At 41.8% G+C, this 16,232-nt stretch overlaps 1 protein-coding gene across 1 annotated transcript in view; it reads left to right on the top strand.

Annotated features, from left to right (window-relative positions):
- EFCAB5 (EF-hand calcium binding domain 5) overlaps window positions 1–16,232 on the top strand; it is a 71,769-nt gene that overhangs the window by 4,156 nt on the left and 51,381 nt on the right. Inside the window, exons 2-3 of the mRNA XM_075073908.1 lie at window positions 249–288; window positions 10,222–10,830. Coding sequence (XP_074930009.1) covers window positions 10,265–10,830 — 566 coding nt within the window. The 5' untranslated portion in view covers window positions 249–288; window positions 10,222–10,264. The remainder of the gene's footprint in view (window positions 1–248; window positions 289–10,221; window positions 10,831–16,232) is intronic.

The following is a 16,232-nucleotide window of genomic DNA, read 5'->3' as shown; positions in this document are numbered from 1 at the left end:
TTGCTAGTAAGCACTGTGGCTCCAATTCATCACTGTGGTCCCAATTCAGCAAACCACTGCAGCATGTACTAACTACAAAATTACATATTAAAATGTCGTAGATAAACACAATTTAATTGGGCAGAGTGGGATACAGTTTTGTTTTTAATAACTTTAGATCATACATAATGTTGTATGTATCTTCAGCATCTGCATTTTTTAAATTGTATTTTATATTTGCATAATGTATATTCTTTGGATTGTTTCAGTGAAACAGAAATCACTGGGCAGTGTGGACCAGTCCCTAAGGTAAAAAACAATCTGTTTAAATTTCTTTAATATTTGAATGCAAATAAAAATGTTCAGTTCAGATTTTTCATCTAAGTTTCAGGGACTAATGTTGCACTTCACATTGACTGCATTAGGGGTTTTGCCTTGGACACTGATTCTGCAATGCAGATCACTACACAGAGCTCAATGCAGGATTAGTCCTTTAGCAAGGAGTTCAGGATTAGGCCTCTAGCGTGCCTGGAATTTTATTTATTTATTTATCCCAGGGTTTCATAGGGGTAAGGATAAAATCAGGGAAAAGAGAGATCAGACCGCTGGATCCCATCCAAGGGACACAGGGAAAATAGGAAGTGTGGGGAATTCTTTAATATTTTCCTGATTCATCTCTTCCAATTTAAACCATGTACTATAATCTAAGAGATTGGAGTTCAGGTCTGTGAAATTAAGTTATACTTCGGTCTGAAATGAGAAATGTGCCTTATAATGAGCAATAACTGTATTGTGTGCTTGGAAGCTGAGAAACAGAAAATTTGAGGCATGGTAAAAGCACAAACATGGGAGCAATCCTGCATTCCTTGTACACCCAAACCTCCTATTGCAGGAGCTTTGGGCACACAAGAAGTGTAGGATCAGATGTTATGTGTTCCCTGGCATTTGGTTATAGAGACGACAGAGAAGCTTAGCAGAAACGGAGATGCTTTCACAGGCACAGTGTTGAACTGATAGTCAACTCATGGTCCATGTTCCCATGAGATTTTTGCCATTATCTTCAATGGAAGCAGGAGGAGACCTCACATTTGAAGATGGGAAGGATTTTTACCCCATAACTTATGACAAGGATCTTGTTTTTTACCTTTCTGTGTGAAGTATTGTGCTTGGTGTATTGATTAATTCCAATGGATGGTTTCCTGCAGGAATGGGGGTGAGCACTGGTGGATTTCACACCTACTCTCAATTTGCATATCTCTGTAGTACAATTCTATAGTAAACAGTGTGCAGGTTAGGAGTTCCCAATGCCTTGGGGCGATCCTCTCAGATGGCACTGGGGTTTCATTTTGAATAGATTTCGAAAAGTGGAAGTCCTGGGATTTCCCTCCAGAAGTAATTAGAGAAATGCTTATCTGAATTGGCCTACCAAGAGACAGTTCTCTGACTTTCACATATTCATTGGCACTTCCAGGAATATTTAAACGGCAAACACTTGTAAAAAGTCATTCCTAACAAGTAAATAACCAAGTTGTTTTCTATAGTCAGCTAAAGATCTAATAACTAAAATAACCACAGAGATCCAGGTGACTGAAGGCCATTAGAAACCTATAATTTGCATGTGGAGTAGTTTTTAACAGCAAAATTTAAGTGTAAAGGAGGAAGCTATAAAGCAAATGTATTCTGATTTAAAGGAAGAATTAGAATGGAGTCTGTGATAATGACAGTCAGTGGTTTATATAAAACAGGGATCATAAGTTTGTGCCCATATCCTGCAAGTTGCTGTGGGTACCGTGCTCAGGAGGACTTGCCCCAGAGATCTTTTAAGACATGCAAACGATGAATTATTTTTGTCTTCAGTAAATATGAAAATAGTTCCCTTGCTGACACACCTTTTATTTTATTTTCAATATTACCAAACATCAGCAATTATAGCATAGTCCTGCTATGAAGTGTAAAGGGCACAGAATGCCCCCAGACTTTATCTTGTGTACAAAACCAAATACACCATATAATAAAAATTTCCCAGCAAAACATCTGTGATGACATATTCAGCACGTTATTTTGACAACAGCATAGCACAAGTATTTGATGGCAGAAGGATATGCTTTGCTTTGAGGAAACATTAAGATATAACATCCAAGTTAAATAGGGTGTGATTACTGTTTTGCTACAGCCCACAGTATTTAAATTTCAGAGAAATAAAAATAGAGCCATTTAGATCACTCTTGCCATTCCCCTCCCCCCCCACCCCCCGCTTGTTCTCATTTGGTGGTTTAACAGCAGCTTTGAGGAAAATTAGAGTATTTTTACAATTGATAGTTTCCGTTTTTAGAAAGATTTATAGATTGACCACAACAACAACAACATTGAATTCCAAAAGAGAAACATCAGGTACACCAAGGAATGAAAAGACAAACAGGAATTAATCATGCAGAACCTGATTTGAAGTGAATAGAATTAGAATCCATTTTAAAGCCACATTTTAGATTATTCTAACAATTCCACGCTCAAAGCTTCAGATGCATTTTATTACAGTAACCTAGGGTTTATTTCAACACATTTTGCAAATACACTGAAATAAGTGTCTATTCCCTAGTCATCGGTTTTGCTAATTATAATAGTAAAAAAAAAATTACAATTCATTTCGGTGTATTTTCCCCATGAAAGCTGATTTAGATGATTTTTGTTTCATGCTCCCTGCCTGAAAACAAAAGCTATATACTAAAATGAAGTTAGTAGTATAGTGAGGACAGAAGGGTGCCTTAGCTGGACAAATGGATATTTGAGTGTATTCAGGAGCATATCGTTTATATAGAAGGATATGAAATATGCAGAAAGATGGCCAAAGGCCTAAATTACAACCATGCAGACCTTTGAAAGAGTATTTATAGGAGCACACAGAGGAAAATAAAACATCTCAGGATACTGTCTCAAGGCTATGCCTACTCTGTAGCACCCCCTGCTGACCTAGTGTGGCACTGCAGAACTTCCTGCCTCAGTTTCCCTTCTCTCTGAGCCTCTTAAGAACTATACACAGTCCAAAAGTTGTAAGACAAAATTCCCCTCCTGTGGTTCTACTTCATTAAATACAAATACACTTGAAATAAAGTCTTTCCTTTTGGCTCAGGTCTTGCATAGCCCTTGCCATTGGGATCTGTGGTCTCCGGGAGCTTCTCTCTCTGAGGACTTTTCTACAACTGAGCCCAGATGGCCTTTTGTCAGGCCAAGGTGCTTGTTATTCAGTTAACTGCCTAGAAATACTTGTTCCCCTTAAAATAGCTTGTCATGGATAGCCTGGGCCCAGACTACCTTAAAGGGGGCAGCAAACCCTGTGACAGCTACAACACTAGGTTAGGTACCTGGGCCCCAGGGGTTCTCAGAACAATTTTTTTGGTGGCCTCACAGTGCAGCCACCAGCAAATGCTCTGACATTTTTTCCTAAAATACTTAATTAACTTTAGGAAAAACAAATAAATATGCACATATACATGTCCAAATCATTGTAATTTATGTAGGATTTTTTTTCCAGACTCAATAATAAAAATGATGTACAGTTGTCTCTATTCTTTACTGGGCCTAAACAGAATAGAAACACAAATAAGGTGCTTTGTACGTTCTTGTCTTTTTTCTTATGTCTTCTGCTTTTTTTTTTTGTTTTTTTTTTTTAAGATGTGCTAGTTGCTAAGTCTGCTATGAAAAGTGGTATTAACAAATGTACAAATATCACTTTTCCCAGCAGACTTACTCAGCCCCGGCAAGCCTGGGGACAAATTAAGCCCTGGGTGGGGAGGTGGATATGGAGGCAGCAGGGGCCAGAGGCACTGGAGTGGGGGAGTGACCTTGGGGCCCAGCTTACTACCATACAACTGGGGAACAGAGCCTGAAGCCCTATGGCTGGAGCCTGTCATCCGCCACCCGAGGGCTGAAGCCTGACCCCACCAGCCCTGGGAAGGTGGGGAACTTACTGGCTGCCTGCTTGTGTGTCTCCACAGGTGGGCAGGACCCAACCACTGCTGGTAACCCTGGGGTAGGGAGCCGCTGCTTCCCTCCCCCTCGCCACCCAGGAGGCTGTGGCTGCAAGAAAATTCCCTGGTGCCCATAGGCGCCAACTTCCCCTATGCCCCATAGGTGCTCGACCCCCCTGACCCCATCCCTGCCCCACCTTCACCCCCCCCCATTCTACCCCTTCCCCCAAATCCGCGCCCCTACCCTGCCTCTTTACCACCTTCTCCCCGAAGTGTGCTGCATCCCCACTCCTCCCTCTCCCTCCCGGAAAGTCCTAAGTGCTGCCAAACAGCTGTTAGGCAGTGGGTGGGAAGCGCTGGGAGGGGGAGGAGTAGGGATGCAGCATGCTTAGGGGAGGAGGAGGCAAGGAGGGGGTGGGGGCGGGTGGAGCTTGGCTGCCAGTGGGTGCAGAGCACCCGCTAATTTTTCTCCATGGGTGCTCCAGCACCCCAGCATCTATGGATTTGGCGCCTATGCTGGTGCCTGCATGCGGACATAAATTCAACTATGTATTTAAAGTGATATTTCCCCATTAAGATTTGCAGCCACCACCAGTTTATAATTATACTCACTGCTGAGTTAATTTTATCCCTCTGTAGAGGACCCACATGAGGCTTATGCACCATTTAAGCTCCAGTTCAGCTCTTTGGAACAAATTTTATTTCAAGAATTTAAGTGGGATGTAAGTGGTGTTGTGACCTTGGATAGACCTCTGCACACGGTGAATTTTACCTGTAGTTCTTTTCATCTTCAGGGGACTTTACAGATATATTAATGCTCATGTCCCCCTGTGGAAAACTGAGGCAAAAAGGTTAAGTGACTTTCCCAGAGTGATAGAGTGAGCCAGGTCTGGAATTAGTACTCAATTGTTCCTGAATTAGATGGACAATATTGGTTGTGATGGAGTGCTGGGTTGGGACTCCTGAGCCAGTCCTCTGTCACGCCGGCTCCAATTAAGGAAAGTAAATTGGAGCTGGCTAGAGAAACCTGTGCCTGATTGGCGAAGGGGAAACAGCTGCCAGCCTAATTAGCCTGGGGTTATAGACAGGCCCAGAGGAAAGAAGCAGGGGGAAGCCAGAGAGGGGAAGGAGAGTGCAAGCTCTTCCCTCCTGGCTGCAGTGACTGTGATGCCCTTAAGGCTGAAACCTCCAAGCTGCGGATGGGGAGAAGGTGGTGGCATTGAATGCTGTAAATAAACTGCACTGGTGATTGCTGAACCTGAGAGTCTGAGTGTTTTTTGGAGGAGAGCAGAGGCGGTAACAAAGAGGGCCCTGCTAAACCCTGTTACACTGTTCAAACAAATAATGCACCAGATTTTGGAAAACAATAATATTTTCAACCTTTGTTTTAGTAGATTAAAGTTGACAAGGTTCATGTTTTATGACAGTCTCTGATATCCCATGAAATGAACAATCATAAGCCTGTACTGCAGGATAGAGTACAGTGCAGTAGTCCCAAAGATAAGTAGCACATAGAAGTCATAGTCCAGAGTTCTTGTGCAAGTGGAGATGGGTCAATCCATATGGTCATGCATCTTAAAAAGCAAAAAGTATAGAGACATTGCAGAAAGAATAGCATAAAATAAATACAATTTACTGGAAAAGTTTGCCATTCCAGAAGTGCTAGTTTGTAATTCAAACAATAAAGACATTGGGAGAAATTCTGCTCTCAATTACGCCAGTGTAATTCTGTTGAAACCACTGGTGTGCCTCTCTGTTTACACCAGGGTGAATGAGAACAGAATTAGTCTCATGCAGACCACTTTTCTTTCCCTCCTCCTTTTCATTCTGTGGAACGGGTTCTCCATTATACACAAGAGAAATAATGATAGATCTGCATCATGCAGGTTCCAGCCTAAATCTGTTCTTAAAGAACAGCATATTTAAAGACCCCCTTCTGTTTACTGCATCTGGCTTACTCCGCAGGCCACTCCAAAATTTCTTGATTCTTAATGAAAAGAAGAACCCAGTAATGTGTTTTTCAGTTTGGCCTGTAATTCATTTCTGTTTATGCTCTCAGATACTCACATGTGTTTGGTACAATCCTCAGCTCAATCTAAAAACTCTCCATTTCTGTCCCTAGTGAATGAGGCAGTGCTGGAATTCATGATCCCTGAGTCTGAAGGCCAGCCTGCTGTCTCTAGGCACTGATGGATATTCTCTTGGGCACCACTGCAATTTAGTGCTATGTATGTTGCCATTCCTTAGACAGTTTTTTCCCTCAGTCATATGACACAATGATCTAAGGAAGAATTTATACTGAACTGCCAAAGGCAGAAGACAATCTACTGCAGTTCTGAGTAGTAGGTGAGACATAGCAACCTTTGGATTTCTTGCTCAGCAACCTCAAACACACACCCAGGAGTAAAACTCACAGCCTAGCTCCACAGCAGGATTGAGAAATCCCTAATTCACTTGGAAGTTTTCTAATGGCTAGGAACTGATGGGTGTATATTAAATTCTCATTCATCTGCAATGCCTCTCTGCAAGCAGGAAGAGACATTTCTGGTTTGGTACCTGCCCAGAAGGTAAGAAAAACAGTTCTTCAGTTGAATTCCAGGAAGCAAAATTACAGTCCTTTTAAAGGTTGATTTAAACCAAGACTTAAAGAAAAAAAACTCCAAATATGTTAGGCACAATGGCATCAATCCTCAAAGGTACGTCGATGCCTAAATACACTGGAGGTGTTGGGCCATTGTGACGAATCAGATAAAACTCCTTCTGAAGCTCTTTGGGGAAAGACAATTCCTTTTGGGCAACGGCAGGACTAAACAAATTCCCAGACTGGCCTCTTCTTTTGAAAGCACTTCAATAAGTCAGACATTCCCCAAATAGTCACTGCAACATTTTTTACATTAAATAAATAATTAAATAGCTCCCTAGTGAAACCTATCTTGATTATGAGCGGATTTTTATCTTAGTGACAGTATCCTGACTGCAGAGAGGTAATAAAATTGTATGTGTGTGTGGCTATTGAGCACAAATGTTTGGTGCACAGAAAAGGAGCCAGGAAAATGGTATCCTATGATTGTCTCGCCTTCAATTTGAACAGTATGAAGAGACTTTATATCAATTTGAGTTTTATTGGTGTTCAAAACTAGCTTGTCTTTGTACATTATGCTCATTACCACCAGGACAGATTGTACTTGGAGATAGTCTAAGCATTTGAAAGATGTGTGAACTATGGGCCAGATTCTCTGCTGGTGCACATCAGCATAGTTGCATTGATGTCAATGAAGCTATGGTAATTCACATTAACTGAGAATTTGCCCCTGTAACTCTTGACAGATGCAAGGTTTGGAGTATGAGCCTGACACTTTTGGGCTGAATGTTGCTAATATTGTAATAATCATTTACTGTTCTCATGTTCCGCCTTCTCCTAGTTTGCTAATGCTTCTGGTTCCCTGGTTCCTCACCCCAGTTTTGGAGTTATACCAGTGTGTGGCAAATTGCCGGTATTGTTCTCTGGGTCTCGCGCTTTCTCTTCTCTGGGGTAGGTTCAGGGCGATATTGCTTGCCTCTGAACCAGTTCTTAATCACTCCGCTAGTGTCCTGGGAGGAGGGGAGTGGAGAGGGAGGACCTGGCCCGCCTTCTACTCCAGGTCCCAACCCAGGGCCCTGGGTGTTGGTGAACCACTTGACTAACGGTTCCTTCCCCTGGGTTACTTCCTCTCATACCGTCAGCTTGTGAAGGGCTTCTCGCCTCTCTTCTATACAAGCCTGGTGCCCCTTACCTAGGGTTTCTGTTGGGCTTCCCAAACCACCGCAGCACTCCTCCAAACCTTCTATTTCTCTCTGGACAAACTCTCTCTTCTCTCGCACTCTGCTCCAATCCAACTTTCTCCTTCAACTACCACCCCTGTCTGACTGAAGCAGGGGTTTATATCCCATCACTGGATTCAGGTGCTCTATTGGAGTCAGGTGCCTAATTGGCCACAGCTGTTCTAGTAAAACCTAAGAAACCTTCCTCCCTTGGCAGGGAATAAGGCCCCCTGCTAACACTCTTATGCTGCCCTCTGGCCATGCTGTATCACAAGTGTAAAACTGGCTTAATGGAACAGAGAGTCAAACCCATTGATTATTTGCATTTCTGTAGTGTCTTTCACTCAATGTAAAGGCGCCTTACAAACATTAATTAATTCTCACAATCACCCTGTGAGGTAAATGTGGGATATGTAGGGATCTCGTCAGTTATCACTGAAATGCGGTTACCTTTAGAGTGGAATGCAGCAACTGTTTCAACAGTACACAGAAACACTGCCCAACACTATAATGAAGAAAAATACCATAACCAGCTGAAAGTGCAATGGTAGTTTATGTAGGCACAACATAACTACTTAATTTAGAATCTGGACAGGACATTGAGTTAACACCCCTATGTCTTATCAATGTTCAAAAGGAGCTTGGTTTTACTTCTTACTGAAAGAAACTCACCTAACAAATGGCAATCTGATAGAGCTGACAAGTTCCTTTCTTGCCTGTATAAATCTGTGCTCCTTTACAGGTTATATTTGCTAACGGGAAAGACAGCTCTCATTTTTATAACACATTGCTTGGGCTAGGCAAGCATCCTGACATATAAATCCATCCTCCCCAACCCCCCAAGCAGATAATCACCACCCTGCACAAATGACTAGAGGGTGCCAGCAGACCCATCAGAAAGCCGACCCAGAAATTTACTACTAGGGATTATCATACCCATTTCAGGCAATATTTGGACTCAAACCTTGGCTAGGAACCAGAGGGTCAGCATGCTAGGAATTACACTAGAGTGCCAAGGTGGCCATAGATCACTTTTGTGCATTTCCTGAAAAGCTCAACTCTTCAGAACAGCTACAGGTATTTAGGAATGAAGTGGAAATAGAAAAATAGAATATATCAAAAGCAGCGCTACTGATATTGCTACTGAAAGGCCGTAACCAGCCAGAAACCCCTGTAAAAGATGCCCATATTTCAGGATGGTGCAAGTTCAGGGCAGAGTTTCAGCCTTAACTTGGAATTACCTTGCTTTGATCAAACTGTCTCAGGGATGTTACTGATGCTGAGATTATCCTTCTTGTTGTTTAACCCCGGGCTGGGGGGTGTTTTGCAGGATGGTGATGGTGTTTTGGTCTCTGAATTGGCTAGTAAGGTCAGATTCTGCCTGCATTTCCTGTGTGTAACTAACTACCATAGAGGGAGATGACAGCTGTGTGTATGAAAGGTTACAGAAGTAGCTTTCAAACTGTGGCTCATGCACCATCCAAGCACCACACAGTCCTTCCTGGTGCTCCACATACTGAACATTATGAGAGACCAAGATGTGGAATTTGGTACAGTGAAGGAAGATAAGGTCTCTGAGATTAGGGTTTGTCCACCTTTGAAAGTTAACAAAGATTAAGGTGGGGTGTAAATTTAAAGCACAATAGCTATTGCTGAACAACTCTATGTGTGAACACTCTGTTTAGCTTAACCCACTTTCAAAGTGACCCACAGAATGAAATGCTGGACAACTCTTCAGCCTCAGAGTCCAGTTTAATGTCTCATCATCTTCCTAACCCAGAGCTCCCTGTCCCATAGCAGGGGTAGCAGATCCCAACCCCAGAGAGAAACATTCCATGCTGGAAAATGTGCAGAGGACAAACATTTGCAAAAAATGAAATAAAGTAAGTGTTCTATCTGCCAAGTGGCCTCACTGCTCCCCAAGGGGATGGGAAAGATGGAGACAAAATGGGCAGTTCTGAATAGCAGAAAATAGGTGTGTCGATGCTACATGGAAAACTCCCAGGCCCAGGCATCTGTACACGGATCTCTTCCTGTATCCCAGGTTTCATGGGAATTATTAGAAAAGTTGGAAACAAGAAAGGGGAACTAAAGGAAAACATTCAAATTAGGGGGAATTGTTGTCTAGTGGTTAAAATGGGAAACTGATAGACAGCATGCTTGAGTCTATTCCCAACTCGGCCTTTGACTGGCTGGGTCACCTTGAGAACCCTTCTGTGTGGCTCAGTTCCCCATCCATAAAAGGGAATACAAATATTTAGCTCCAGTATCTCTCAGGGGCATTGTGAGGCATAACTAATTAATGCTTGTAAAGCATTTGCAGCTCCTCAGATGAAATGGGCTGTATTTATTTAGAAGTGCAAAGTAACAATTTCTGAATTAGAAAAGGAATGTAAAAGAAACATCTACTGGTTGTTTTCTAACTGTATAGACTTGTTTTCCATGGTATTTTCTATCATACTGCCATGTCTTTCAGAATGACATAGCGTTGATCTGCTTTTGCATGTATCACAGTAACTATGGCCGCTGTGCCAGAAGATGAAGGCCAAACTCCTGGACTGAAACTCCCCAAGCTTAGTGTTAAGAGCATGCCCATCAGAGAAAAAAGAAGAAGCCAGGAGAGTGCTGCACTGCCCGGTCTCAGGAAGGATGCTCAATGGAAAGCGACATTCTATGAGAAGGTACAACAGAGGGCGCTGAATCTGCAAAGGAAAAAGGTGGAAAAGATTCACATACGTAAGGCAGAGGAAGAAAAGATAAACAAGAAAGAACCTCTGGACTGGCTGTCTAAGGAATGGTTGAGTGAAGACAAGATGACAAGGGACACCCGGGCCTATTTCCTCGACAAACTCTTACCCACATTAGTCCCAGGAGTAGAAAAATTGTTAATGGAAGTAGAAAGAAAGAAGGTGCTTGAAACAGAACAAGATCTACCCAAGTTTGATCCCATTAATTTTCTAGGAGAATATCTGATGAGGCATAACCCTCAGTTTGACATATCCGCAAAACTAGATCCCTACAAGAGAGGGATGAAAGGTGTCATGGAGGAGTTGAAAACTCAGGTGCCTGATACGGCACTTAACAGGTGAGTGAGTTTAAACTATGCTTGGTTGTAGTATACCCTTTTCATGGTATCTCTGTATGCATTTTACAAAAAGCAGTACATTCCTTAACTGGATACCGTGACTGTAATCTGGGATGGCAAAAGTGTATCCTCTAGCACCAAATGAATCCCATGGAGTTCTGTGCCATGGCCAGCAGCTGTCCCTTTCTTTGAATCTTGGAAGCAAGAGAAATCCCAGCACATGGCAGATGTAGCCAAGCAATGGCTTATGCATATTTAAGGCAGTACCGTAGCCCTACTGTGTAGTGCTTGATTTGACACTGTGCATGTGGAATGAAGACACCATATGACCTTTCTGGACATTTTTAGCACCAGTGTTAATAATATAGGCCTGACACTCCTGAGGCTCTTTTTCTCCTCCAAAGATAATGGAAATAAGATTAGCCAAGCTGCCTCTGATGGCCATCCTGAGGATTTCTCTTGACTGGACGAAGGGCAGGGCTGTCTTGGTTCTCCTTGGGCAATCCCTCCAGGAAAATGTTTGCTATAATCCCTCTGTAGCTATGTTTGTTTCAGAGCAGTTCACCTTCAGCCATTTTAGACTCTCTTTCCATCAGCCCTTCTCTTTGGATCATTATTGCCCATCCTAACTTAGCAGATGAGCTGGTTTTCTCTGCACGATTTGGTCCAGTGTTATTTAATTAATGTATTTTTTTCAACAGCATCTCATAACGTGATGGGATTATAAAGTTCAGTTGCATTGCATTAATAAATAATACATTTATCTTGATTTGTCAGCTCAGAAAAATATGCAAGTGAGCACCAGAGTGCGTAGCAATAATGTCAGAACTACTCATTAACATCCCGATCACTTTATTCCAGAGTCTGTTTTGGTAGAATAACTGGATTTGTAGCGTACTCTCATCTATTTGCATAAAACTGGTGTCAGGAATTAGGGAAAGAAGAAGTTGACATAAAATGTCTCCTGTCTAGACTCTAAACTAAGATAATGGAAGTTCCCAGTAATTAAATGAATAAAGGAATATGGTTAAATCTCTCTCTCTCTCTCGTATTTCTAATGCATATGCTGTTGTAGTACATAAGCACATACATAACCTATACCTGATACAATTAAAGCAGTGATAAATGACTCTTATGAAGTGCACTTAACTCTATTTACCTGCCTTTAAATGTAGCTAGTCTGGTGATAAGTACATAAGCGCTCTGCGTTTTGGCTTGCCATTTATTAAGGGATTTATGATTTCATGCTTTACCTTTGCTTTGGGGTGGTAATTCCAGTTTAAAATTTGGGAGTCAAGTTCTTAGTTCGACAGATATGGAAGAGTCCCGAGAGCTGATGCTCAGGAAATCTGTATGAGGAGTCATAGAAGTTAGCCTCTCCATGGCTGTCAGTGCCAGGGGATTTACACAGCCATGGCAGTAACAGCAAGTATCATGGGATTTGTGTTTGTTTTACTGTAGGATTTCCATTTTTGTGTCTGGCAGGATCATAGGATTTGTATGGTGTTCTTAAATCTGGGGACTCCATACCTGCACTACGACTTTTGCTGCCACCATGCACTGGTGCGTAATACTTCCCATGTGTCCCTGGCTTTCCAAGTAAAAGAACCAATTAGGAGAGGAATGGCAAGGGGAGCTCAGAATGGCTCATGTAAGCGCCCAAAGTTCAGGGGTGAAATCCTAGCCCCATTGAAATCAATGGGAGTTTGCCATTAGCTTCAGCAGGGCCAGGATTTCACCTCCATTGCTTATCCAAAATTTACCCACCCTAGCTGAACTTTCTCTGGCTTCTCCCATCCCCACCTTAACTGTGACCATGTTGGGAGGCAGGGAGTTCATGAGAGTGAGGTGGGAGAAATTCATTTTTATCTAAACCAATTCACACCTAAATTAATGTCTGGTTTTGTTCAAAGGATGCCAGTGCATCCAGCTGATTCATGCATCCATATGCGGGAGAACAGGCCCTTCCTTCCTTCCCAAACATGCTTCTTGGTCAGGGAGTCACCCTAAAGATATCTCTGCTTATAAATGCATTACTTACAAATGTGTTCCCACCATGGTGCATCTACCCAGGACTGTTATAGTCAGATGGAAACTCCCACAGTGGGACAATCTTTGTCCTGCTCCCAAGGACATCAGAAGGAGAGTGCATTTACATGCCCTTTCAGGTGATAGCTGGAACAAGCTGCCTAGAGAAACAAAAATTGCAGCACGCTGCATGTATAGCACGTACCGTCCCTTGTGTTTGGCACTTCCCAAATTTATCATCAAAGCAGTTTGGCAACTCTTACATTGGAGTTAATCCTGCTTTTTGTTTGCTAATTATTCCTGAAGAGGGGCTGATAGTTGAAATGTTTCTATGTTTATTTCCTATTTTTAAGATAGAGAGAACTTTCTTGATCCATTTAATTTGGCAACTGGTACATCTCCTCTTTGCAGCATTAGTAAAGCAGTCCAGAAAGGGGAATTAGGTTTCCCAACACCCTGTTCCATTGTATCAAGGTGTCAGGATCTGAATCACATCACAAAGTAGCTGTCTTTCAGTTAGTCCCATAGTCTGGCTTTTTCCTAGCAGTGAGCAGGGCAGTTTCCACATTTATTTTGTGAATTTTTTTAAGCCAAGTGCCATTTGAATTTAAAAGCCCTTATTGAAGAATTTTTAATGTAATTTTTCCCTGTTGTCATTTATAAGTTGATATCTGCAAACTGAAATCTTTTTCCTTGCCTTAATATTTATTTCTTCTTGTAGGTACATCTACCTGGCATTTGTTATAGGGTGAAGTCCTGGCCCCACCAAAGTCAATGGCAAAACTCCCATTGACTTAAACAGGGCCAAGGTTTCCCTTATGGTGTTGCACTTGAGCAGTGAGTCTTCACACACTGGCTTCATTCTGTAGGGTTTGTAATAACCAAGGTCTGCATGGTCTTGATAAACGAGTACATACTCTAAACCACAGGGCATTACTTACACCAAGACAAGTCTACATGCTCATCTTGTGGCAGAAATCTACTCAATAATATTAATTATCCCTCTATTCTGCACAGCCTGGTAATCCTTCCCGAGTCCAATATACTCAAGATTGTCCCAGAACAGGTGTGAAGATGGGTTCTCTTTGCAGTGTTCTGGTTTACAGTGGGACTCAGTCCAAGCAGTCTTCCTTCATTTCATCTCAAAGCGAAAGCAAAAACATTGTTGATAGATCATCTCAGAAGCTGGATCCATCGTCAGCTGATGTTTTTTATGATTTTATCCATAGATGAGCTAGCCCCAGAATTTCTGGTGTTGCAAAGACTAGATGTGAGGTCAAATGGGGGAAAGATTTTAGCAGGGATTTTCATTGACACAGTGAAGGCCCCAGGGAAAGATTAAAGAAAACAGAGGCACATTCTGTCCTTGTTATATTGGTAATTAGAGATGTTAGTACACTTACTGTTATGTAGGCATAAGAAGCCAGCTCAGACCTTTACCTCTTTGCAGTTAACAACTTAGCCATATGTGGCCTGGTCCTGAGAGGTGCGAAGGACTCAACAGTTTTCACTCAGCTCTTCAAAATATTTGGCCGTTAATTGGGCGGTGCCAGTGGACAGCAAATATTTAAAACCTAAGAGGCTATGAGAAGTGAGAAATAACATTTTTGTGGTAGTTGGGCAAGCCCTTTTGTAAATTCCCTAATTTGGCTGCTCATTCTGAGGTTGGATCTGATCCACATATCTCACCATTTTATCAAGATTAGAAATAATCCTGAGTTAAAACACTTCAGAAGGAAATGAAGGAACAGATCAAGACAAAGACAGCTCTGTGCCATTTGGAGCTGCAGGAATCCCCTCCAAGAATCCTGTTAAAAATAGGACTGTGAACCGCTGAGGCCCAAGTAAAATCACAAGTATTGCAGAAGGTCTAAGTTGCACAAGACTCTCTCGCATTCATTCATATGCCTCTCACATACTGGGTAACTGAGTGATTGATGAAGAAGCCTTCATGATAAATGGCCATGAATTAACAGTGACCTAGTGATAAATATTACTGTAGTCAGTGTGTTGTTATAACATGTTAAATAGGCCTTATTATTTATTAATTAAAATGCAATTGTTTTATAATTGCAAGCCTTTTTCCTAAACTATCGTGAGAGGTCAGGGATAGTATCAGATTATCATCACACCTTAAGTGAAAGAACAATCTTGGAGAAAAGAGAAATCATTTGGTCAAATTACAGTCCTGGGGCCAGTCTTTGCTCTCAGTGACAAGAGACAAATAGGAGTAGCTCCACTTACTCCTGCAAGCTATAGACTGGTATAACTGAGAGCAATATCTGGCTCAGTGAATGCACAGTCCATGGGTGAAAGGAACAGTTAGGAGCTCTCAATACAGAGACAAAGACTCTTTAACAATCCATTGAAATTGGAATAAAAACTCGAGACCCTCCTCCCCGTAGTTGAGCTGTAATCCTGTAGCTATAGGCATAATGAGTGCCATTAATGGTGTTGTTTTCCTGGAGACTTTACTTATATTTCACAAATAAAAAAAAGAAATCTATACATGATCAGTTTAATAAAATCCTTTTATCCTGGGTACAAAATGGAGAACTGGCAAATGCCCTTCTGATAGGTTAGAGAAGGAAAACAGCTAGAATCCAGAAGAAAGCGAGGCACTTCTGGTCCAGGCTTGCAAAGTCTGTGTTCAACAAAAAATAGAAGCACGGTAGGCAAATTATCCCTGTCCTAAAGCAGTGAGGATTTTATTGTGCAATAGTATTTTGGAAAATTCATTAAACATAGTTCATTGCCAGTGCAATTCTTACATTAAATGGTACATAGGCTCTGAGACAAATGCATAGTAATGCAATTTTGTTGTTAAATTAAGTGAAGCAAAATTATACCCCCTCAGCTCCTTCTAAAATGTTCGGCAGGAAAATTGAAGAACATCTCCATAATTAATGATTAGCACCATCGTAGAAAGGTGCATTCATTAAGGGCAAAATCCACCCTTTGTGTAACTCTGCAAGTAACTAGAGTTGCAGCAGGGATAATTTTGTCGCTAAATGTCTGACTGTCTCTGGGCTCAGAGAGAGTTCCACGCACCTTCCACAAAAGGCTCTCTCTATAGTGAGGTACTCGATACTTAAGCTCTGTATTCAAATTCTTAATTACACTGGCCTTCAGCAGAAGCGTCCACTTCATGACAAACATTCTCACCTTCCAAGAGCTGCCTCATGAAGACATGGATTATGAGTGTTTATATAGAGTTTGACTGGTAGCTTGTTGCCCAAAAGATTAACTATTTCAATGGGGAAAAGACCTCATGTACTAGAAAGTACAGGAATTACAGTGTGCAATTACTTCCGTTTCCTGCTCTTCTTCAGGAGAGGTCAAACCAAGCTTAGCTCAGCCTATGACAATAACTT

Source organism: Chelonoidis abingdonii, chromosome 20 (assembly GCF_003597395.2).
Source record: "Chelonoidis abingdonii isolate Lonesome George chromosome 20, CheloAbing_2.0, whole genome shotgun sequence".
Classification (NCBI taxonomy): domain Eukaryota; kingdom Metazoa; phylum Chordata; order Testudines; family Testudinidae; genus Chelonoidis; species Chelonoidis abingdonii.
Note: the sequence above shows the minus strand (reverse complement) of the source record. Positions and strands in the feature narration are given on the sequence as shown.